The 25,060-nt window shown below is 35.0% G+C and overlaps 2 protein-coding genes across 3 annotated transcripts; one reads left to right on the forward strand and one right to left on the reverse strand.

Moving 5' to 3' along the window:
- The first annotated feature begins 555 nt into the window (after positions 1–555).
- LOC105178656 (protein disulfide isomerase-like 2-3) lies at positions 556–5,268 on the forward strand. The gene is made up of 9 exons (XM_011102168.3): positions 556–831; positions 1,429–1,587; positions 2,218–2,331; positions 2,826–2,983; positions 3,322–3,421; positions 3,958–4,134; positions 4,230–4,375; positions 4,716–4,862; positions 4,964–5,268. The coding sequence occupies exons 1-9, from the start codon at positions 691–693 to the stop codon at positions 5,136–5,138; spliced, it is 1,317 nt and encodes a 438-aa protein (XP_011100470.1). The 5' UTR covers positions 556–690; the 3' UTR covers positions 5,139–5,268.
- A 3,974-nt stretch (positions 5,269–9,242) lies between these two features.
- On the reverse strand, positions 9,243–21,766 carry ATZW10 (centromere/kinetochore protein, putative (ZW10)). 2 transcript variants are annotated; one of them, XM_011102167.3, is made up of 14 exons: positions 21,172–21,766; positions 19,893–20,030; positions 19,607–19,780; positions 19,299–19,460; positions 16,665–16,898; positions 16,446–16,592; positions 12,183–12,275; positions 11,893–11,988; positions 10,822–10,950; positions 10,637–10,714; positions 10,364–10,522; positions 10,122–10,266; positions 9,949–10,031; positions 9,243–9,710 (listed from the first exon to the last, which is right to left on the reverse strand). In XM_011102167.3, exons 1-14 carry the CDS (start codon positions 21,727–21,729, stop codon positions 9,624–9,626), a joined length of 2,283 nt encoding a protein of 760 aa, XP_011100469.2. In that variant the 5' UTR covers positions 21,730–21,766; the 3' UTR covers positions 9,243–9,623. The 2 variants fall into 2 exon arrangements, with proteins under 2 accessions (XP_011100469.2, XP_011100467.2); XM_011102165.3 differs by having other exon boundaries at positions 16,446–16,898.
- Between the last annotated feature and the right edge of the window lie 3,294 nt (positions 21,767–25,060).

The raw sequence follows: 25,060 nt of genomic DNA on the forward strand, positions 1-25,060 counted from the left end.
AAATCAGTAATTATCCAGTTGGTTGTTGGGCCAGGCGGGTTTTGTGCGACCCAACTCATTAAAAAACACGCAAATATTTTAAGTGTTTAGGCATTTTCTTGAAAGGCTCTTCCCGTTGATAAGTAAGAAGGAACATTGTATTTTTGTCGTATATCATAAGACTAATATATTTTTCAACCTATTAATTATGAAATTTGTATTAATAATCCCATAAGTTAAATAAATTTTGTCTTTTAGTCTTTTCGTTTAACAGCTAAGTACAATGTTGTCAACTCTTCAACATATGTCTTTTCGGCTAAAATAGTAATCGAATTTGATGAAAGGATTAGAAGTACACTTTTTTTATAGCTTATAAGATCATTAATGAGAATCCCGTCCCTGACTCACAGATTGAAAAGCAAATTATTCTGACATGGGACTAATTCTGGAAATTTCCAGAAGTTTACTGCAAAGACTGATTTCAGCAAGATGACGTGTAAAACTATGATTGGCTGAACTCACGTAGCACCAACACAGCAGAAATCCATTGAATTGAAGCTTTTGTTTTTTTAATCTCCATGTATTTTCTTCTCTGATGGAAGTAAATTCTACACAACAAAAAAAACCCACACATAGGAATAGGAAGAGATCAACGAATCCAAAAGCCTGATAGTTCTTTTTTATTCTTTTTCATTGTGGAGATAGAAACAAATGCATAAATCTTCATTGTTCCCACTCTTATTTTTGTTGCTGATAATTTTGGAGCACGGTGGAAATTTACGTGGTGTTTTTGCATTATACGGGCCGTCGTCCCCCGTTGTGCAGTTAAATCCTAACAATTTCAAGTCCAAGGTAAATTATTTTCAGTTGGGCATTGTGGGTTTGTGTCTGTGATTACAATCTCCGGTGATCTCAGTTTCTTGGGGAAGTTTCCGTGTTCATGTAATTAGTTGAGGTTCAAAATTTTCAGTTCCATTTGATTTCTTTCGGATTGGAAATGAGGTTATGAACTGATCAGTGCGTGGGTTTTGCATATTTTGTTGTTCTGGGTTGATGTGAGCTTATATCAGAATAACGCAGTAATTTGAAGTGTCGGAAGTAATTTTTGGAGCTCAAATACCATGACTATTCTAAATATAGTTATATCTGATTACTGCTTTGATTAGATATACATTTCAAGTTTTGCTTCAGGAACAAGGAGTGAGCTTGTCTTGGTTTTGAAATTTTGTGATGAGTGCTAGTATTGGCAATCATTCATATCACATTAAAGGACTCGGAAATGCCATTTTTAATAAGTGGATTTGAAGTGCGTAATTCTGGAGAAACGATGTTATCATCTTTCTGCAGATGTATGATCACCGAATTCAGGTCCTATTGTTATATATTGTGCAGAGTCTCAGTTGATGGCCTTGTGTTCTGAAACTCTGTTATGTTTGTGAATATATCTAGGTTCTAAATTCAAATGGCGTAGTTTTAGTTGAGTTCTTCGCGCCATGGTGTGGTCATTGTCAAGCATTGACACCCACGTGGGAGAAGGTGGCTAATGTCTTGAAAGGTGTAGCAACCGTGGCGGCACTTGATGCCGATGCTCATAAGTCACTTGCACAGGTGTGTTCTTACTGAATATTTTTGTCTGTCTACTACATATTATTGGCAATTTGGCATATCAACAGAAGTAAGCTCACGAGGAACTGCCTTTCATATATGGTTATTATTCCTGATCTAATTCTATTGAAACAATTTGGTCTGCTATAGATAATTCATCACAAACAAGTGTAGGATATTGTTTTCTCCGTGTCACAGATAGTTAATTAACAAATTTAACAATCGGAGAAGAGAAAGATTTATGGGTAGGAGTATGTGATGGTGATTGTTTTAGTACCACGTGGACTATGGCAGATGTCATGTTTATGTAACTATGTTGCAAGGGATGCATATTGTCCTCCTAGATATGGAAGGACACACTTCCATCCGTCCTGTGAATTTTTTCTGACTCCATATTTCTGGTGAAGCTAAACATTCAGTTATTTGTTTGACTCAATTGCTATATAAGATTAAGTTCATTTCGAGTTTGGATCTTACATGAGACATGTTTTCCCCATAACATGTGTGCGTTTTGATGCCCTGAATTGATGGTCTTTTATTCAGCCAAAAGGACATTTTTTTTTGCTACATATATGTGTGTGTGTCTCTCTCTCTATATATATAGCATCTGATTTTCATCCTTGTCCTGGGCAGGAATATGGAATTAGAGGCTTTCCTACCATTAAGGTCTTTGCACCAGGGAAAACCCCTCTAGATTATCAAGGTGCTAGGGATGTCAAGCCCATTGCTGACTTTGCATATCAACAGGTCAAAATGTTATCCTCTAACCTATTTATGATCGTGTTATAGATTTATATGTATTTCATGTATTCCTTTTTATGGTTTTACTGGATGCTTGATGATTGTTGTATTTGTCAGCTAGGAAGATAAAATAATCTGCAATAAATAGCATTCTTTCTTCTGTCTTCCCCAAGCTAGTTCAACTCTGACTGCAAGATATCGATATTATTTTCAGGAGGCAGGGGGTCAGTACATTGTTATTAATCACATCTTTAAAACATTTAAAGGAGAAAAAGAAAAAAGAAAAGAAAAGATGCAATCAGATTTCGCGCCTGCTTTTATTCATTTTTGCACTTCTAATTATGGTGGGTCCATCAAGTCAAAAAAATTTGACATACTGTGGAATTGTATCCAGCTTCTGAATCATCAACCTTACCCTGTTTCTGATTTGCTAGTGAGTAGGCATTGTGAATCAGATAATAAAAGAGTCTAGAAGTATTATTTTTTTCTTTTCCATACAGATCAAAGCGCTCCTGAAGGAACGTCTAAATGGGAAATCAGCAGAAGGATCGAGTCAGAAGTCAGAGCCCAGTGCATCAATTGAACTGAACTCACGTAATTTTGATGAATTGGTAATCAAAAGTAAGGAACTCTGGATTGTGGAGTTCTTTGCTCCTTGGTGAGTGGGCTGCTTCATAAGTTTGTTTGCTTCTCCAAGATGTTTATGTTATACGACTCCGGTTACTTTTTATGATAATGGTCTGAATCAATGCTTTAATCAAAATCAGCATAATGAATGTTGCAAATCTAATTATTGACTTAAGAAAATTGTTGAAGCTAACAAATTAGTTACAAACCCCGAGGATATTTGCTGATTGTTATTTTACCAATTATTATTAGTAGTGTCGAAATAGATTATCCTTGCTCTCTCCATCATGGTTTTATTTAAATATATATTTGTTACTATCACCATGATATTTTGAATGTTTTTTAAATTACCATTCTGCCACTTTGAAGGTGTGGGCATTGTAAGAAGCTTGCTCCTGAGTGGAAGAAGGCTGCAAATAATCTCAAGGGCCAGGTGAAGTTGGGTCATGTAGATTGTGATGCAGAAAAAGTAAGTGAGCATAAATCAGTTGTGATACTTGTTAGGACCTGTATTCTTTTCATTCTACATATTTAGCTTGAGATTTTCGCAGGGGAAGATATTGATTCACTCTCTTATTGTGCATGAATATAACCTAGGTCTAATTTTTCTCAATTAATAAATTTATATTTAGTACACAAACTACATCATTGCGCCAATGAAAATGGAAAATGCAGACATTCTTCAGGAGTATATGCTTTCACTAAATGGTCGAGAAGAAAGTTTTTTTCAGAGATTTTATGGATGTTCATCACATGTAATTTTAGTATTCTTATTACTGATAAGTTTTTAACAAACCATAGTGTACAACAACTTGAGGACTCCCGTGTCTAATTCTGCACTCTGCATAACTATTATATACCCACCTCCCAATTTGTCTGCATATATTGACAACATGCTGATACAGTCCAGTTAATTCTGATCGAGGATGATCCTAAGCTCGTACTTCTTGTTTCTTGGCATGGTTGAGGATTGTGTGCCACTTTCCTAACCAATCAGATTACCAGTCTTTGATGAGCAGGTTCAACGTGCAAGGCTTTCCCACGATCTTGGTGTTTGGTGCCAACAAAGAGAGTCCATTCCCATATGAAGGTGCAAGATCAGCATCAGCAATTGAATCATTTGCTTTGGAGCAGCTGGAAACAAATGCTGCCCCTCCTGAAGTGACTGAGTTGACAAGCCCGGTTAGATTTCCCCTCCATTCCTCTCTCTCTCTCTCTCTCTCTCATATCTGTTTAACTTTCATTTGTTGTGAATTCTAACAATGCGGCTCCTATAGGATGTTATGGACGAGAGATGTGGTTCGGCTGCCATCTGCTTTATTGCCTTCCTCCCCGACATTTTGGACTCCAAGGCTGAGGGTAGAAATAAGTACCTCAAGCTTTTGTTATCGGTTGCGGAGAAGTTCAGGAAGAGCCCTTACAGGCAAGAAATGGGACTTAATCTCATTAAGGGATAGTAAAACTAACATTGCCTTAAGGTTTGGACATATTGCAAAAAAATCCCTCATCAGAATATTATACTGACCCCCCCCCCCCCCCCCACAACACCTGTTTTATATTACGGATTCTCCCTCCGCTATCTGATCTTCATGTGGGAATTTGTGATATAAAACATAACTAGAAAGAATACAGCATAATTTTCAAAATTGTGGGATTCCTCTATAATATGCCAAAACTTCAGTAATATTGATGTAATTTCCTTTACATTAACATCCGAAAATCTCTGGCAAATGTGACTAAACGAGCTTTGATATAAGCGGCAGTTACCTCTGGGTTGCGGCGGGTAAGCAGCCCGATCTCGAAAAGCATGTCGGAGTTGGAGGCTACGGATATCCGGCTTTGGTTGCTCTAAACCTGAAGAAGAAAGCTTATGCCCCACTTAAGAGCGCATTTGAGCGCGACCACATCATGTAAGCACTTCATATAATTTCCTTTTCATTCTTGTTTACGTTCACGGTTCTTCTTCCTCAAAGCAGCTGGCAAAACGACAACTATTCGTCTGTTTTCTCAGAGAATTCGTGAAAGCAGCTGGACGGGGTGGAAAAGGCAATTTGCCTCTGGAAGGCAGCCCGGAGATTCTGAAGACCGAACCATGGGACGGTAAAGATGGACAAATCATTGAAGAAGACGAATTCTCCCTCAGCGAACTTATGGGGGACGACAATGGTAGCAAGGATGAGTTATAGCTAGCAACTTCTCACCTGAGAGAACATGAAAATTGAGTTGTAATCAGTCTTGATGCTACTGAGTTATGTGTTACTGGTGCTTGACTGTAAGACATTCCATTGAGGTATGTGGCTGCTTTAATTGTGTGTACTTGGCCTGAAATAACTTCAATGGTTCAGACCTGCTTGTTCTTTTGCAAGATATACAATATAACAAAGCAGGTGGTGTGTACAACTTTATAAGCACAACTGACAAATAGTGAAAAGATATGAATGTCCTGATGGAGCTCTGCATAAAAACAAAATGAAATACTATTAAATTTGAAAAGAAAAAAAGATATGTTTGGTACGAGAAAAATAAATTCAAAAGAAAAAACTAATTTTTATAATTTTATTGATAAATTTACCCTTTCCCTTTGTTTTATATTAGAAAATAAACAAGTTAGAATTATACTAAAATAACTTTAATATAAAAAAAATTTGAAAATCTTATTAGTCACAATATTCATCAAACAAGAACAAAAATAGTTTTTATTAATAAAAATATTCATATTGTACAATTATTAAAAATTATTCAATTTAAATAAAATAAGAATTATCATCAGTGATTGACAACGTAGTAGTTTCTTTTATGATTTGATTTTCTTCTCTAAAAAATTATGTCTCGGCATTATCAGTCGGAAGGAAAAAAAATTGAAGAAAAATTATATATATGAGTAATAAAAATAAAATGTACCTTTTTGCCTTCTTCATCTTATACGTTCACTTTTTCGCTCAATTTTGACCATAAATGAAATTGGACTCAAAGGGATTTCACATACATTCAGTTTTACTTCCCCTCTAACTACTCTCTCTAACCGAACACTATACTTTTTTTTATACATCCATTTTTACTCTCACTTTTCACCCCAATCAGACAAATTCTATAATAATAAGTGAATATTTTGAATAAAAACAAACAATGAATATATGCTTCAAGATAAAAATAAATTATGGAAACAATTACCTAAATGAAAAATAAAAAATTATATCATTTCATTAAGTGGTAAAATAAAATTATGAAAACTACCATATATCAAATATGTGCTTTAAGAATAAATAAATAAAAGTTATAAATAATTTAAAGTTTTCAACCAAATGACTATTTAATAAATAAGTGAAAATTAAAATAATTAAAATTCTCGCTTTTGTCAATAATATATATATATATATATATATTGAAAATATTGTAAATTACTTTTATACTGTTTTTACAGACCCGTTATTTATAATGTTACGAACTTCATATCTTTTGAGTAATTTTGAATTTTGAATGACAATAATAAATGAGTTTTGATAAAAGTGACTTATCATTAATAAAAATTTTAAAATTAGGAAAATTTCTTAATTGATAATCATGAAGTGATTTTCCCTAAGATGATTAGATTTTTTCGAATAAACACTGTTAATTATAAAATATTGTCAACAAAAATTTATATTTTTTATATGTACTGATATATATTTTTTTCTTATTATCTATGTCAATTTATATGCATAATATTCAGATATTATAGTTTATTATGTATCAAATATTAAGTAATCATATCACTTATGATATCTTATATGAAATATTATATATCAAATATTATGGTTATATTATATTAAACTATAAGTAATAATAAATCGGATAATATTTCGTGTTATTTGATATACGAACAATAATTGATATTTCGAATCAAACGAATTTTGATATATTGGATAAACATGTTCTGTATATTTAAAAATAATAGATAAACAAACAATATCAGTTCGATTTTTTTCGGACAAGTACTAATAGTTTCTTCGCTTTTTATCTAAAAATTTATTAAATTTCATTTCGCAGAATAAAGCTTATTAAAGCTGTCCACATCTATGAATGTATGGCATTTAGGCGGCTAACTTCAATAATTTTCTTTTTATTATATATAGATGACTTATATAAATATATACTACTTCTGTTATATGTAATAATGTAATATAATTAAAAGAAATACTTAGTAAATACACACACATATATATATATAATTAGTTGACTATTTGGGCTCATAAAAATATGAGTTGAAATGTATTGTGAGTGTGCAATCGAGCTACATTGAAGACTTCTTGACCAAAATAAATTTGTAAAGAAGATTTTGGGCATCTCCTATTTTTTTTACTTACAATTTAGAAACAATATCCCACGTATAAAGCGAAGTCGGAACTCATGACCTCTAACGACATGAGGCCTCATCTTCGTCAACTAAGCTAGGCCTGATTGACGGGTATGTCCTAATTATAAGATAAATTATGCTTTGTTCCTATTTATTTCATTTTTGTTATTATTTACCATTTTGTACCGCTTAGGTTTAATTGAAGTTGCGACTCGCTCCTCACTGGACCCACCCCACGCGAACAGGTCTAACTAGGAAAACCTTGTTAAATATTTTTTTTTCATTTAATTAACAGTTTTTTTTTTAAAAAAAGATTATTAGTTAGAGATATTTAATAAGATATTATTATATTCAAAATCTAATTTATTTTTATTGGCAAAAAATCTTCACTGCCTGAATAGGAAAAATTATGTGATTTATTTTTTTTTATTAATTTTTCCATTCTTTTTCGTAGATATGATACTTGCTCTTGGCAATAATTATGATATTTTTAGTGCTTTTCCAGGGAAAGAAGAATCGTGCAAGAAAAAACTCGTGTGAGAAAAAATAAAGAAATCCAATAGAAGCGCATCCAAGATAACTCGTAACCTCGGATTGATTGACAGAAATGCATCAAGTCTACCTATGACCACAAGTTACCAGGCATGCAGAATGACAAGAATTAGGAAGATCCCAACTTATTTGATGCTGCAAAATCATGTTTGAACTACTAAATTATATTGAAATGAATTCTAACTATGGTAGGAAAAGAATTGAAAAGATAAAAAAGAGAATTTGATTTTATAAGGAGTCTTTTTCCTTTTCTACCATAATTAAAGACTAATATAACAGAGGAAAGTCCAAAAAAAGCAAGGATTGGCTAATTTTCTACAAAAAAATACACGTTCCGAAAGGGAGAGCAAGGAAACACGTGGAGAAGTCAATCCGGCATCGGATGACAGGTCCATTAATTTTTTAAATTTTTTCTTTGTTTTAGATTTAGTAGCTATGAACTAATTTATCTTTTATTAGAGCTTTTAGAAATTCTAATTGAGACAGTATTTTGAATACTTTTTCAGATTAATTTACAACTTTATTTTCGTATGTTCATGAATTATTGTGCTTGTTATTGTAACGTGAGAGCTTGAACATCTCTTCAATTAAAGTAATTAATTTGATGAACTGAAAGGAGATTTTGCATAGTGGACAGAGCAATTCATTGTTTGAATTAAACAGTATGTCAGCATACATAGGCATAATAGTTCCATAGATTTTTCCACAGATCCTAAATGCATTATTATCACAAGTCTTAGAAAGGAGGAATCCACTAATTCCTAGTATAATTTAAAAGAGTATATCAAATTAACTCAGAAAAAACCTTAGCTTGTAAATATTTGCTTGTTAAATTGATCCGTTAATGTTACACTAATTGAATTAATTAGACATACCTATAACTTTAGCATCTCATTCATTCTTGAATCTTCTCCAACTTGTTTGTTTGTTGTACTCTTTTTAGTAATTTCTCTCATGAGCAATAGTATATCGCTCGATTTTCGACCATCCAAATAATTAAAGATTAATCATAGTTTTAGTAATTATTTCATTAAATTTCTCATGGGATTGATACTTTATAAGGATTAAACTAGTAGGGTTTGGGAATGGGCAGGAGAAAGAAGTAGGGCAGCCTTTTAGATGGTGACAAGACCGTGGTGAGCCAGTAGAGTAAGTGTAGGGCAGCGGTGAAGGGCGGAAGAAGAGGTATGGCAACGGCATTAAGGGAAGAAGAAGGCGGACGCGGCTGTTGCAAAAGCACATGAAGGAGGAAGCAAAGAGGGGTGGTGCGTGTATGCGTAGAGGAAAGTGGAAATGGATTGTATGAGAGTTGTAAAGGATCTTAATTGCCAAAATGTCACACAGTTCAAATGGAAAGGAACTGATTCAAACTTCAAACAATTTAACCAACAGTAAGCAAGGAAGATAAAGATGGATGAGTCAGCTCACTAAGCAAGTAAATAGAGTCTGGCAACAGATTCAGGCCTCTTTTACCAGAACATTTTTCCAATGCTGTATATACTTCAATCTATTGTTCCTTAAGGAGACACTCTACAAAAGAAGGCATAATCTATACTATCTGCAACTAACATGCTCAAAAATATAATCTATCAATCATTTACTAAACCACCTACTTTGTATTAAAGTCAAAAAGGAAAAAAACGAGGGAGTACCAGTATAAGTTTGTACCCACCAAACGAAATGCTGAATAAGCCTCTGCTATGTCGCAGTTCCTATGCACAATGTGGTCAACGGACCTCTCCAATCTTCTAAATCACAATCCTTTCCCTTTTGTTTTTATTTCCTATCATCTGAAGTTCGTGTTTTCTATTCTAAATAAGCATTCTTTTCTCAAAGGTGAATCTGTAAAGATGGCTCTAATAAAATCTTCCACCTGCAAATGAGAAGAGGTAGTGATTAATTATTGTATTGTGTCAAACAATTCTTCTACAGAAACGGAAATCTGAGAATATGACCTCCTTGCCAAACTTGTTTAAAACATTTAAGACATGAATTGTCGCCTATTCATGATTTCTTGTTCTGGTTAACATCTTCTCTCTATCCCTTGCGCTTATTTATTCTTGATGGGGTTGCCTAAATTTCAAGATAAGTGCTGTAAAGAATTTTCGTACCTCTGATGATGTAAAATTGCATTCAGCAAGTTCACCACTCTCCCAGGAAGCAGTAATCGATTTCAAAGGCATGTCCAAAAGTTCTAAGGAATAGGCAGAGAAGACGTAATAAGGTTGTTAAAATGTAGACTATGAACTGTTCAAGGAGGAACTGTAGTATGACAGAATGATACCTGCCAATTTTCTCAACTTCCAAATGGACAGTATAAAATCATCCCTTTCCTTTTGAGACTCTTGTGACTTTGTCATTCTAACAGCCAATAGAGGCTCCAGTAAAGATGACAGATGCTCAAACAGTAGATGGATCAATCTTTGAAGCTGCATTTCAGTAGGGGTAGGGAAGAAGCTTCAGCTTAACAGTTACATAGTTACATTTGTTGACTCAAATTTTTCCATGCATATTGATGCACTTCACCTGCAATGTTTCTTCTGCAGCCATATCATCTAAAAGAAGTATTTCTTTCGTAATTCTCGAAAAGACAGCCTCTAGAATCATTGCCATACTCTTCTCATAGACTGAAGGAAGCAACAGAGGCTCCCAGATGATGTGTACTTTCTCAATTATGAAAGCAACCTGACACAATCCAAAGCAACCTCTCAACAAAGTAACTCAAACAGCTACTGAAGAGAGAGGAAATTGATCACGGGGGGGATGGGGAATAGAAACTCCCTCATTTCTTGATCATACCTGGTCAATACAAAACTTGGAAGACTCAAATTGTTTAATCTGGTGGGTATTCTGAAATCCATTGGCTCCATCAATAGCCTAGTAAAATCGCAGCTTAATCAGATAAAGAAATTTGGCTTGGCACAGATGCACAAAGAAGATACCACATAAAACCCATGAAAATTTTTGTGTCTTCACAAAAGTACCTGTTTCAAATTATAAAGAACAAGCTGAATTTGTTGCTGCAAAACTTCTTCAGCCATGAGCTGAAATCTTGGAGCCAAATCAATAAATACAGCAATTTCTTTCACGGAACTAGGGAAGTATGGGCGATACTGAACATTAGAGTAATCAGATGTGTTACGATTGTAGAACAAATTCATATGCTTCTAACTAGTAATAACGATAATCATGATGCTATTTCCTTCTCCACTCAATTTATATCATCTTCAGCATATAACTGCTAATTGACCAACAGAAAGTGGATATGGCTAAGCTTGGAGCTTAATTCATAACCTCCAGCTACAAAAAAGGTTCCAGCGGGGCTCCAAACAACACAATTTACTGTAGGAATATAAGCCCCTCATATCTCCGATACATGCAACAAGACATGCTGAAAGAGAAAAGGCTGCTGCAATGTCATGCTTAAAAGAACCCCCAAGGTATGTGATGTAAATTTTATAACGCATTACAACTTCGGTACCTTTTACTGTTTCTCTCTTACAAATCCTTCTTAGCTGTTAGTTATATTAAGCAAACTAAATGAAGATGTCAATCTTCTTGCATTAATGGGAAAAGGGTTAATGGTGAAGTGCATCGATCCGATAATTGCCTGAATTATCAGGGCTGTAATGTGTCTGACCTATCACCATCACAGTTAAAAATATGGATTCCTAATAAGTAATTTTGGAAGAATATTAAGAGGTAAATTTTGATGGGTGAACATCAACTTGGGCAGTAAAAGAGACGCAATGAGAAAACTTATTTCAGAAGACACAGAAAATTATGAACTATCCCTCAAAAACTAGACACAATGTTGCTTCTGGAATCAAACTGCCAAGGAAATTCCTTCAATCAAACAGCATCAGCAATTTGTCTGAATAAAAACGGAAAAGCTTTTCTATGAATGATTCTAGTGCGCTATAGCAGGAGTTCATGTGATCCAAATAATACATATCTAAAGAAGAATAAAAAATCTAACTCAAATTGCAAACATCCATCATTCCGAAACTGTTGAAGCAACAAATACAAGAGGCATAAAATGCATTCATGCATACCTCAAATGCAAGCCCAAGAACCTCCTGAGATAGGTAAAGACAGTCATTGTGAATAAGAACAGCAGCCTGATTTATGGAATCCAGCTGCCTTTGAAGCTTCAGAAATTCAAGGAAGCATGCCACAGAATTATCAAATACTCAGCGAACTTTGTAAAAGATAATCACATGCAGAAACAACTCTAGAATACTCGAAGGATGAACTGAATGAATTAACTAAATCTAGCAAATTAGCAGCACAAGATAAAAGTTAAAGTTGATAACCAACTTTTCTGAATGCCTTCTTCACTAACCTTCACCGGTATGATAGCTTCATAAAGAAGTAGAACATTTCTAGCAGTGTGATAGAATTCCAACCCCACTTTTGGAGGTAACACGCAGACATCCTGCATGAACCACTCCAATCAGAATCATATTCTCAGAAAGTGTGAGCAAAGACACACAAATAAAAAGAGGCGTGTCCACACAACAGATGCACAAAATATGCACATATATACATATCTATTCAAGATAGATAGAGAGAGAAAGAGGGGTCAGGTGAAAATAGGGGGGAACGAAATGAATGAAGGCGTGCACAATAACAACTTTTTTCAACCATTTTGATTATACAAATATGTACACCAGAGGCCACAAAACAGTAACATGAATTTGTTGAGCCTCCACATGCATAAGCTCACCATTTAATGACAATTGGCTCCTCATTTTGACATCATTGTAGCTAAGGTAATGGACTAATGTTCCTGCTGTCATGCACATCACATGATAAACTAAATACCATTGTATTGGCCTTAATCAGGCTGTTATAGGTAAGAGTGGTACAGAGATTACACACAAAATGAACATCCAAGTTAAACATGTTAAATTCCCTTCTGTGCTGACCTGTATAAGTTACGAAGTATCTTTACCTGGATGTCAAGGTGTTCAATTATTCAGAGCACACAACTCTGTAATCCATACACAGCAGAAGCTAAATTTACTGCTCCAAGAAAATTTTATTGATATAAGTAGTGATAAGCCAGCAATGATCTCCATCCATTTCATAAAATAATTAGAAGCTATTAACAGTTCAATTGTGATACCTCCCCCAAAACACAGTAGTGACCAACATCACCAACTCAAAAAAGAAATAAAATCAAATGGATGCACAGACCTTGCTCCCCCATCACTTGCTCCACTGTCAACCAAACATCACAATGGGCACACTGAAGAGGGAAAAAGGGAATGGAACAGGACATATTTCACTGGACCACAACATCATTGGCTAAACATCATAAGACTCATTTGAACTCCATTGGCTGCAGCCACCTCTGTTTATTAACCAACTTCCCATACATTTTTTGTTGAGTTCACCATTGTCACTCACCCACAAAGGCACCTAGAGGACTACCATCACTAAAGAATCCATAAACTTGTAGATACAAAAGATAATGTCAAGGGAAACATTTAAAGAACTCTCGAAACCTCCCTTAGTGCTGCTCTCAGGATCCGTACATACATGAATATTAACTCAACAATCCTCGGAACCTATTTGAATGAACTCCAAATTATTAATCTTAGTACTACCAACATAAAGAATTGCTCTGAAGGTGTTAGCAACATTGTGCATTAAACGTGTCTCCTCTCTAACAACTTAAAACAATTCAGATGACTTGGTCATTCAATCTGGTAAAAGAGTGAAATTGCAATAATGTTATTGCATGGATAGGACTTATATATTCTCTCCATTTCATCCATTAAATAATAGTTAATTACTCGAAAAGTCTGTTTTAAATTTTCAAGTTGCAATAGTTATTTACTAAGATATGATTATGAGTTATTAATGAGTAAATTGAACAAATATTCACAGTTAGAGGTTGTTCCTAAAGTTCCCAGCGAATTCTTAATTGGGAGTTGAATATAAACTATTCCTTATCAGAATAGGTAGGTAGGCAGCTCAGTACCACGAGGAACTCGGTAGCTGCAGGAACTCATCGATTTGTCCCCTCGCTCTGGTCAATCACTGTTAGAGCACTAGTATGTCATGGCAACTTGAACTAGCTTAGCAACAAGTATACAACAGGTAGCACCTTACCCTATTCCCTCAAGAACTCAGGAATAGGCCGGCCCAGAAGATCGTTATAGAGTAGATTCAAAATGTTGTTGGAGGATAAAGACAAGCAATGTGGGATTGTGTGCGAGCACAACTTCTTGAAAGTGGTTTCACAAAACGATGAGGGAGTTGATCACATAAAGGAGTTGAAAGTGGCATTGTGAAATAGATCCTTTACAGAAAAGAGACATATGGACAACATTGAGAGACTGTCCACACTTAAGGAGGAACCTCATTTCCTTTGCTTGAAAATGCAGTCAGCTTGTAAATACATCGGACTGATATTGATGTGTGGTAATGTTAGTTGTTTTTGTTTGAACTATGTAGGAACGAAAATGCGCAAAGTCGGATTTTCCAGATGACAGATTGAAGTGGAGAAACATTCCGTCTTTCCTAGGTGCCTAAATTAATAGATCTTATGATTCAAGTTGTTCAATAACCGGAAGCAGAATAAAAATATGACAAAGTTGATCGAGAATAAGAAGTTTGTCCACAAGAATGAAATAAGAACAGAGATTAACTGCTAGAACTTAACTTGGAAGAAAAAAAATGATTAGCAATGTAAAGGAAATGCAAATGCATGATTGTTGGAAAGAAGTTGAAACAAGGAATTCAAGTTACTTAACAATCACGAGCAAGTCAATGAGTTTGGGTGCTGAAACAATGGTCAAGTAAAATAGACCTCTTGAAGAGAAAATGTTGAACTCAGGTTGATGCTTGACGGCGGACTGCATTTCACTGTTGCTTTATAGCGCTCCTTTATGTAACCAACTTCTTACCTTTTAGTCAAAGTTCTTTTGATTTGTTACTCCCATAGATAGTGTCAAATGATCATAGTAGTCAGTGGCACACGGCGCACAATGGCGCCAAGGGCTCCTGGAGCCATGGCGCACGGCGCGGCGCGCGCCTTTTCGAAGGATGGCCCAAATATAAGAAATAATCTATATATTTATATAATTAGTATTATTTTGATTAGATTAATGTATAAATATAAATAGTGGCAGTGTATGCTATCAATCTACAATAAATATAGACATAAACATACAATAAAATATTGTAATTGATCATCCCAAAAAGAAAACACTAACAGAACAACTAAAACACTCAAAGATTAATAAAATCACATCAATTTCAAAGATTCAATCGGCATAATTAGACAAAAAATTTACACTTCATAAATTTAGAAAAAAAGTCATACCGGTGAACAACAACGGCAGATACTATCGAAGAAAGAAAAAGAGAAGAATTGAGAAGAAGATGCGTTGAAAGAGTAAGAAGAGAGAACTGAATAAATAAGACTCAAGAATGAATGTTACCCATGCATGCAAACTTCTTAATTTGCTAAAATTCCTTTTATAAACTCTAAATTCCTTTTATATTTAGGGTTAATTAACCTAATATCTTGTTTTAACACATGGGCCTGGGCAGCAGCCAAAACCCAAGCTGCCCAGGCCGATTTCTCCATGGCGCGCCTGGCCAGTGCCGAAATGGAGCCCAGGCGCGCGCTATGGCGACGCCATAGAGAAGGTGCGCGCCATGGGCGCCATATGGCGCGAGGGCGCGCGTTCCATTGACTACCATGCAAATGATAAGTTAAACATTGTTGCCTTGCAACTGAGAGCTAGATGCTTCAACAACTTTTCAAATCTACACTTATTTGAACATGTAGGACGTACAATATCCACATCTCTAGGCGACCCCAGACAACTTCTCTCTTTTAAGTTGTGAACATATCCGAATACCTTCAAGTGCTTTTCATAAACTATCATCTTTTTCCTCCTCAAATTGAGGCAAAATCAAATGTTGATCTTCCCAACTTCCAAGCAATTTTTGGGAAGTGGCCTCAACACCCCTTAACACATATGACCTCAATCTGTTTGACTTCAGAGGAATTAAAGCAAATCCTCCGCCTCTATGATACCAAACAACTGAGAGCTTGTCATTTCCCTTTCCACTAGGTGAAAATTTTAAATATTTAATCACTCTCTTCCCCTTTACCCTACCCCTCATGTTACCAAATTTCTAATGCAATCTCATCAAATCAGTTTCTTATTCCCCTTCCCGCTGGGTTAAGGATTAGAGTACTTAAATCTCATCAAATCAGTTTCTTATTTCCCTTCCCACTGGGTTAAGGATTTGAATACTTAAATCACTGTGTTTCCCCTTTCCTTTACCTCGTAATACCTATGCAATTTCATCACATTTAAGTCCCCATAAACTGCTAAACAATACAATCTCTGAGATCAATTTGGATAACCACAATCAAGTTTTCCCACTACTTACGTCTTCATCATCATTGTCAAAGTGCATTATGATGGTATGATCATGTCCTCGATTTTGGAGTGTTATGGAAACAAGATATTAGATTGGGGGGAATAAAAAATTGCAGCAGAAGATAGAATATGTAAAACAAAATGAACATCAGCTGCAGTCATAAGACAGTGGGTCTTTCTTGCACTTAACTAACCTTAAGGGTTTGATGTACAAGCTCCATTAACTGCTTAGCTGCTTCAGATACCACACATTTCTCGGATGAGAAGAGCAAAACAACACGATTAGAAACCTCTTCAGCAAGTTCTTCCTTATTTACCGCAGAAATTCTCGTAATATTGTTCTGCCATAATATATGTTGGCTGAGTGGCGCAAACAGAACGAAACAATAAAAAGATTCAAGTTGTCTACTCACTTGAGGAACGCTGAAATTAGATTGTAGAAGCATATTTCTGGCCTTAGCTAAAATCTGAACTTTCTTTCTTGCTGCGAAGTGCACCTCAACATTGTCAGCAAATTTGCTCAGCTTCTCGTCTTTTATATCAGATTGAGATATGAACATAAGTTGCTTCAAAGCTGTCTCAAAATCTATGGTGAGTTTCCTGATCACTTGAAACTCGGCCAGCTTGGAAGCATCATCCGGTACAACCTGAGGTCAAAATGGGGGATATCATGACTATACTGTGTGAAATCAATAAATTTCCTATTTGAAAAACTTTGCATTTTTGAACATTTGTTTTAAAACTAAAGAAAATACTCCTCGCCGCCCTAGAATAAGACTCTTTGTTACTAAAGGAAGGCTATGTTTGAGTCTTTACCACAAAATGATTTATTGTCTTTGAGGAGAATACATTTCGTTTGGTATAATTTCAGGAAATATTTTCTTAAAACATTTCCAGAAAGAAATGCCGTTGAGAACCTTACAACCTCATTTCAACTCTATCTCAAATCTTATAACCAAAAAAGCCTTGCATCACATTTCCGGAAATTGCTCCTAATTATACATTTAAAACAAGTAAACCAAATGCATGTTATCAAGATGAACTATCAAATCAACATGTCAACTTAATTAGTCAAAATTTGCAACTCACAAATCCAGTCAGACTTTAATTTTAGCACATTCGCAAGTAGCATCATTTCAAAACACTTTCAGAAAATATTTTTAGGAAATATTTCCGTAACATAGTGGAATTCTTTTTTCCCTTTCAAAAACTATCAATCAGCTAAAGTATCAACATTAACTCCTAAGCACTAAATACTTACACTTTTTCAACTCTCATTTAAAACTATGTTCCTCACCAATCTATCCCAATAATTTTGGAACAAGAGTATTACACTAGTATTTCTGACATGAAAACTTGTTTCAGCTATAGTAATGATATGCATGCTACCCCAAAAATATAAGAAAGGAGTTACATTCAAATGAATGTTTATGTACCAGAAACAAAGTCATTGTAGCAGCACCAAAGTACATCTCGTTGCTAGTAAGTAGTAATGGCATATGCTTAGGCTACCAGCACATGAATTTGCACATAGCATTTGAACTTTACAGTGCTACAATGCACAGCAGCTCCTCTTGTGATATTAGGACTTTGCTCTTTGACTATTCCAAAGGTGTGTTTTAGATAATGTGATGCAAAACAATCAGAAATGATATTGTAAAAATCTGTCCTCCATAGGAAGAGAATATAAATTGTTGTCAGTAGTACAGAATAATATAGAAAACACAACCCCAAGGCTAGTCTCTTCTGAAGCAGACAACTCTAGTGCAAAAAACAATAGTCAAATAAATCCATAATTAGCTAAAAGAAGATATTATGTTAATTACTACTAATTGTACTAGAACTGCAATATTAGAAAAGTGGTTTCTTATCTTTGTTGTAAGAATGCACTCCCCTAGGTTCAAAATCTCAGATTCAGACAAAGAAACATGATTGCAATGATCATTTAATTAACAGATTATTTCTCTTTTCCAATTTTATAAGTCCAAATGGTTTTAGTGAAAGCTTATGGACATCTAGCAAAAGATGACATAGCAGAATACCCCTTCACATCTGTTACCTCTGAAAATCACATACTTTAGCATTTAGCCAACTGGTTCTTTCAGTCTTTCAGATCAAAGATCCAAAATCCACATTGAAATCATATTAGTCTAGAAAGATTAAAATGGGGTTTGTTTTGTATTTCATCTCGTAACTCCATCAGGCTATCAGTCCAGCAAATTATATTTGAAAATTATACAAGTCATCTTCATCAACTCAGCTTGTGATAAGTACCTCAGTGAAACAATGGGATAATGAGTTTATTAGGCAAATGGCTAAAGAACTACAGCAAAATTATCTGGGAGATTGGAACCCTAGAAAGCTCTCATTTTTTTGTTTTAATCTTCAGATATTTTGTGCATTGTTGCTTCACCAACATCACTGAGTATACTGGTCATACCTGCTGCCTGCTTTCTCACTGTATGCACAGGCTTGTGGCCAAATCAGATAGATTGCCAAGCAAAGTTACTGAAGTTCAGGGATAACACCTGAGATGCCGAATTCACAAGGAGAGGGGAAAATTCTCCAGGGAGGTCAAGGGGGTACAGGGAGGATTGAAAGTCGCTCAATCAGTAATATTTGTTGTACTCTCATCTTTATATTCTCATCACATTGATCTCTCTTTACAATTATCTACCAGCATTTTATGCCGAAATTTATAATAATAAGACGTCACTTCTAGACTCAACAGAAAGGGATTTTATGCATGCTTGATAGGATAGACCAACTAAAAAGACAGAAGAACAACAAGATTCACAAAAAACTAAGTAAACACAACATTTTTATAAGTGAATAATATACATGTGCTTGGCTTCATACGATGAAGTTATTTGCATTTTTCTCCCTCCCACTTATTGAATGTAGCATACTGATTGATGCTTGTGAGGAACTACAACTTCTCAAGAGGCAAATAGCATGTTAGTGAAGACACATATCTTCTTCACACAGTTCTTCTGAGAGGAACTAATATTTAAATCATTAGGCAGTCCGAAAAATCAATAACAAACCTTGGAAAGGAAATTCGCGATTATCATATCTGACATCCTTGGCCAAGTCAATCTTCCAAAACAGCGCGTCCAAGAACCATTGTGAAAAAATAAGAATTTGTAGATGAATTCAACAATCTGAACAATGTTAGAGTACATAACTTCACCATCCACCTTGTTGCCCTGGAAAATGAAGAAGATTGAATGGACACGTAAATGTAAAAATTTCAAATATATAAGCATAAGGTTTGTCTCATCCAATGTAAGCAGTACAAGTTTACATGACCTACAAGAATACTATTCATGGATTCCATATTCACAAAATGTACCTCAGGATCAACAGATGGAACTATTTTAAGAACTGCCTCTGATGCATGCCCCAAGTCCTGATTGGTTTCTTCTGTAAATGAAGGAATTGCCCTACAACTCACCACTGGAGTAAAAACATATTTAGTAATCAAATCTGCAATTCTTGCAAGTCCGTAATCAAGGATGTTAGCAACCTGCATAAGAATAAACATATTACTAAGAAAATTTTCAATGAGAAACGAAACTGAGAAGGATTCTGGATTACATGATGAAGTTTCAATTGAAACTAAGTCAACATTAACTCACATCTAATGCTTTCAAAACAGTTTGAAGCTCTAGCCCATCAATTCCATTCACATTTGTCTGATACTTTATATGAACCTCATTACCTTCCGGCTCAAACCACACTGCATTCTCCATAAACCTCCAAAGCAGCTCTTGAATCTACATCCAAATCGAATGGCTCTAAAGAACAATCATAAAGTTGATAAACTCATCATTGCATTACTCGCAATTGTTTGTCAAAATAAAGCTGTAGAATTCAATTATGGCTTTCATATGAAACAGATTCAAATAGACAGGAGCAAACATTTTGTTCAAGTCGAGGGATAAATATTGCAATCATGAACCAATTAAGTCCAGTAGGACCATTGTCCTCTCAAAATGAGTTGAATGCCCCACAAAATACATACGAAAAACAGAATTCAGCCAGCAATAAGAGAAACAGAATCTCATCTAAATAAAAATTTATGTAGTGATCAAGAAAACCTTACAATTCAAAAGTGTCAATGATGATTTTCTTCTTACTTCCACATATTAATTAGAGATGCATACCCTCGCCCTTCTAAGGCTAAATAAGAAAAACCAAAAATAAAGAAATAAGCAATTAGCCTAACAAAGTAAAACATATCTACAATAGTTCTCTGCGCAGCATTCCCCTTCTTCTCCCAGGATTTAAATAATAAAAGACAAGAAAAACACACCTTCCAGGATCATTCCTTCAAAGTAAACCAGATTAACTAAAAACATGTCCATTGCTTAATGTATTCCTAGAAAATTTTAGAAAGCCACAGAGATAACACAGTGATGGTAGCAAATATGCAGCATAGCAGTTTCATGTCCTCCACGTTTATTTTCGACTTTCCCATTGTGTTTCCTTCTTTATGTTTCCCTTCATATGTGTTATAAAAACCAATTTTCTTTGAGACAACACCATTTATGCGGCATATTTGTGGCACAAGCTGAAGGAAGAAACTATTCTAAGATAAAGGTAGCATCAAGATATGACACTAAAACTAAAAAATGCAATAGTCAAGGTCTTTAACGCTGCGTAAAAACTAACTTCAAGTAATAAGACAGAGTATGCGAGTGAATCAGAAATATAGGATGCGTATTTTCTTAACATAGAACTTATCAGACTTCAGACGTGCAATCAACAATGGAAAGAAATTACGCAACATAACATCACGTATTTAGAATTATATCAGAAACCCAATTAATTCACTAAGATGACTACATATACAGTTAACTCCATATTGATTTTATCATGAAGAAAATAAAACGACAAAGAAAGAATCTGATATACCTCCTCAAAGCAATCAGTCCAATGCTTTTTGAGAATCCCATACACCATGGGCTCACCTTCCGCCGCTTCAGCATCACCATTGCCTTTCACTCCAAGCGCTATCTTCAACTCCTTTAACCCCTCCGCAGCCTCAACCACTTTCCCATTTTTCACATTATTGCTAACACCCCCCAACTTTCTATCTAACTCCAAAACCACCTCAACAAACTCCAAAATCTCCCGCTTCTCCCTAGACTCCCGTCTCTTCTCCACAATTTCTCGAAAAATCCTCCCGACATCCGACTCGATCGGCTGATCGGATATAAGATTGAGTAGCGCAACAACGTCATCGGAGAGGCGTTCGGACTTGGAAACGACGTCGGAGCACTGGGAAAAGAGGGAGGAGAAATCGTCGTGGTGGGACAGGAGGTACGATTGAACAGTGGATTTGATTCGGAGGGAGTGGGCGTCGAGGCGAGAGATGACGAGGCGGAGATCCGGCGCCGATAGTGGGGAGGAGGGAGATTCCAGCGACGAGAGAAGATCTCGGACGTTGATGCTGTTGAATAGAACGTCCATCTGGAGAGTCCCACTGTATCATCTGTGGGGCAAGTCTCCAGCGGATAATAAGACGTTTGGAGATTTGGGAAATTTGCATTTTCCACCCTCAAATAAGAAAAATAACAAAATGCACCCTAGAATTGAAATTAGTTTGGCTCACTCTTCGGAGAGAGGATAAAATGTTCCACAAACAATACCTTAGTAAAAGCCAAAAGTCATGTTGATTTTGTTTTCAAATGTCTATTTTTAATTTTATACTTTTCTAAATTATGACATCATATAAGGTTGGTTATTTTATTAGGCCATAATTCCACAAAATCAATTCTATCCCGTTTTTTCGTGCAAAAAATTATTACACAGCATCACAATCTAAACACATTTTATTATATTAGGCTGTATTTGGAATGAAAAATTTGAAATTGTGGATTTAAAATCCTTAAACCCTAATCGGAACAATCATATATTAACAATCAATATAGGATTGAGTTCTCTTGTGTGAGGGTTTACGTCTCTCACATGAGAGTTTCTCTTATGGTGGTCTCTGATTTTCCTTGTTCTGTTGGCGTTTTATCCATTCGTCGGCTCGTCTAGTGAGTTATGTGTGCCTTCCATGTCGTCAAAGGCGGTGCTGATCAAGTAGCTTTTGGAGACAAACTCGGTCACTCAATCTTCGTTCTCTTTCCTATCTGTTGTTGGTTTTGACTTTCATCTCTATCTTCAATTTGTCATTTCTTCCCTTGTGTGTTTAGATTTTCTTTTGCTTTTTCCCGTTTGTTTTGTTTTGTTTGCAGGGTGTGGTTGTTAGGAGGGTCACCCAATCTTCGTTTCTCTTTCTGTCTGCTACTATTTCTGACTTCTTCTCTATATTTAATCTGTCGTTTTCTTCCTTGTGCGTTTAGATATCTTTTGTTTTTTCCTGTTTCAACTGTTTGTTAGCAAGGTGCGGTCAAGAAGGAGGTTTTTGTCGTGGCCTGGGAGTGTGAGCGTGCAGCTATCTTAGGGTTAATTTCTATGTGGCTTCATCGTGCGAACAACCTACTATCACATGCGGTTTTCTTTTTCTAGGGTCGTACAGAGTCTGGAGGCTCGACAGCTGCATAGTGCCCTCGCATTGGCATGGCCATTCTCAATGGCATTTGGCATGCGGGGTCCGCGTAGTAGGTCGTTTCCTCTCATAGTAGTTGGGTAGCGGTAGGTTCATATTGAAATTTAATAATATTTTGACCAGAATTGGGTGCTTGAGGGATATCCTTAATGGTGTGAGGGATGATGAGAATTCTAGGGGTGGCAGATGAGTTGAGTCGGCTCGCGAGGCTCGATTTTGAGCTTAACTCGAGCTCGAGCTCAGTTATGGTTGTTCACCAGCTTGCGACGGGCTCGCGAGCGTGAATATTTTTTTTTTATTTTTTTTATATATTTTTATTTTTGAATTTTTTTATATATTTAATATTTGATCAATTTTATGATCAAAATTGACCATATATTATAATTATTAATCAATATCATACATTTTATTTTGGATGATAATAAATTATGGTACTTTTATTTATACATTTAATCTTTATACAAAAATTAATTTAATCAACAACTTAGTAAATTATAATATTTTTTATAATTAAAATTATTATTTAATATGATATATATAAACTTTATATTATATTTTAATATATATTTGTATTATGTTATACATTTTTAAAATTGACAAGTAATTCACTTATGATTTTTTATTATTTATAAATTTATGTCAAAATTTAGTAATTCCTATGAATTAATCAAAAAATCATAATAATCATAATAATAATAATAATAATAATAATAATAATAATAATAATAATGATGATGATGATGATGATGATGATGATGATGGTTGAATAATTTTAATTATTATTTTATTATATATATATATGAGATTAAAAAGTTTAATCAATAATTACGATATCTTAAAATTCGGACACCCGATTCATACGAAATTTAAGTATATACAAGACGTGTCCATTATGATTTAAAATCACATGGTCTAATTTAACGATACACCGTCTTGAATGATTACTCTTATGTTTCGAGTACGATATCTCGACATCCGTATATCCAATAAGTCTAAAACTTTACCAAATGTATTTTTCTGTAAGTTTTATCATATCTAACGGTCTGATCTGAATTTTGATGGCCCGATTAATCCATGTTGTTCAACAATGTAAGATGATAGTTACATTAATGTTATAATAACATTTATAAATATATAAATTTTACAGACTGTGAACATATATTAATTTCAACTATAAAATATTTTTATGTATTTCAATTGCATTATTTCAGATAATTGATACTTTTCCAATAACTTTAAACTGTTTAGAATAATTTTTTTTTTGGGTACAATTTACTAATTATATTATACTAAACTAATCAGTAGTTTATATTTATAACAATAAATTAGAATTTCATACTATATTTTGGTATATTTATAATATAGTATACATTATACAATCTATTTTATTACTTATAAATTTATGTAAAAAATTGGTGATTTCCATTATTCAATCTAATAATAATAATAACAATAATATAGTATGCATTATACAATTTATTTTATTACTTATAAATTTATGTAAATATTGGTGGTTTCCATAATTTATAATAATAATAATAATAAACAAAAAAAATTAAAAAAAATAGTTTGAGCTCAAGCTCGAGCTCGTCAGATTGAGCTTGGGTTCGGAAATTACAGAAGCGAGCTCGAGCTCAAGCTCGATAAAAATGGTCGAGCTCGACTCGTTGCCACCCCTAGAGAATCCGATGAATGTCGAATTGAACTGGTGTGACTTCTTCGTTCATGTTCATGACCTCTTGATGAATTTAGGGGTTGTAACTCTAGTTGGGAACCGCCTAGGACATTTTCAGGATTTGGAGATGGACGAGACGGGTTGTTCTTGGGGATCAACGTTGTGTATTTGGGTTAGCCTTGATGTGAACCTACCGCTGAAAAGGGCTCTCAAGGTTTGGTCGGGGGAGGGGGGGAGGAGTTGTTGGTGCATTTCTCTTATGAGCGGCTCCCGAATTTCTGCTACCTCTGCGGTTGTCTTAGCCATATAGCGAAATATTGCTAGTTGTAGTTTGCAGACGACTTTGTTGACCTGAAGGCTAATCCTCCTTACAGGCCATGGTTGTGTGCAGCGGTTCTAGTAAGGGTCCGAAGTATGGCACACAAGCCCATTACAGTCTGGGGATGTTGGGGTATCGAAGCTTCCACAGGGGAATAAGAGGGATGAACCAGTATTCGCGGAGTTCGCGCCAATATAGCCTTATAGTGACTTGGATAGTCAGGGGACCCCGGTTCTCAAGGGTAAAGGCA

The sequence above is a fragment of the Sesamum indicum genome, linkage group LG12 (genome assembly GCF_026168435.1).
Source record: "Sesamum indicum cultivar Baizhima isolate 11 linkage group LG12, ASM2616843v1, whole genome shotgun sequence".
NCBI classification, from domain to species: domain Eukaryota; kingdom Viridiplantae; phylum Streptophyta; class Magnoliopsida; order Lamiales; family Pedaliaceae; genus Sesamum; species Sesamum indicum.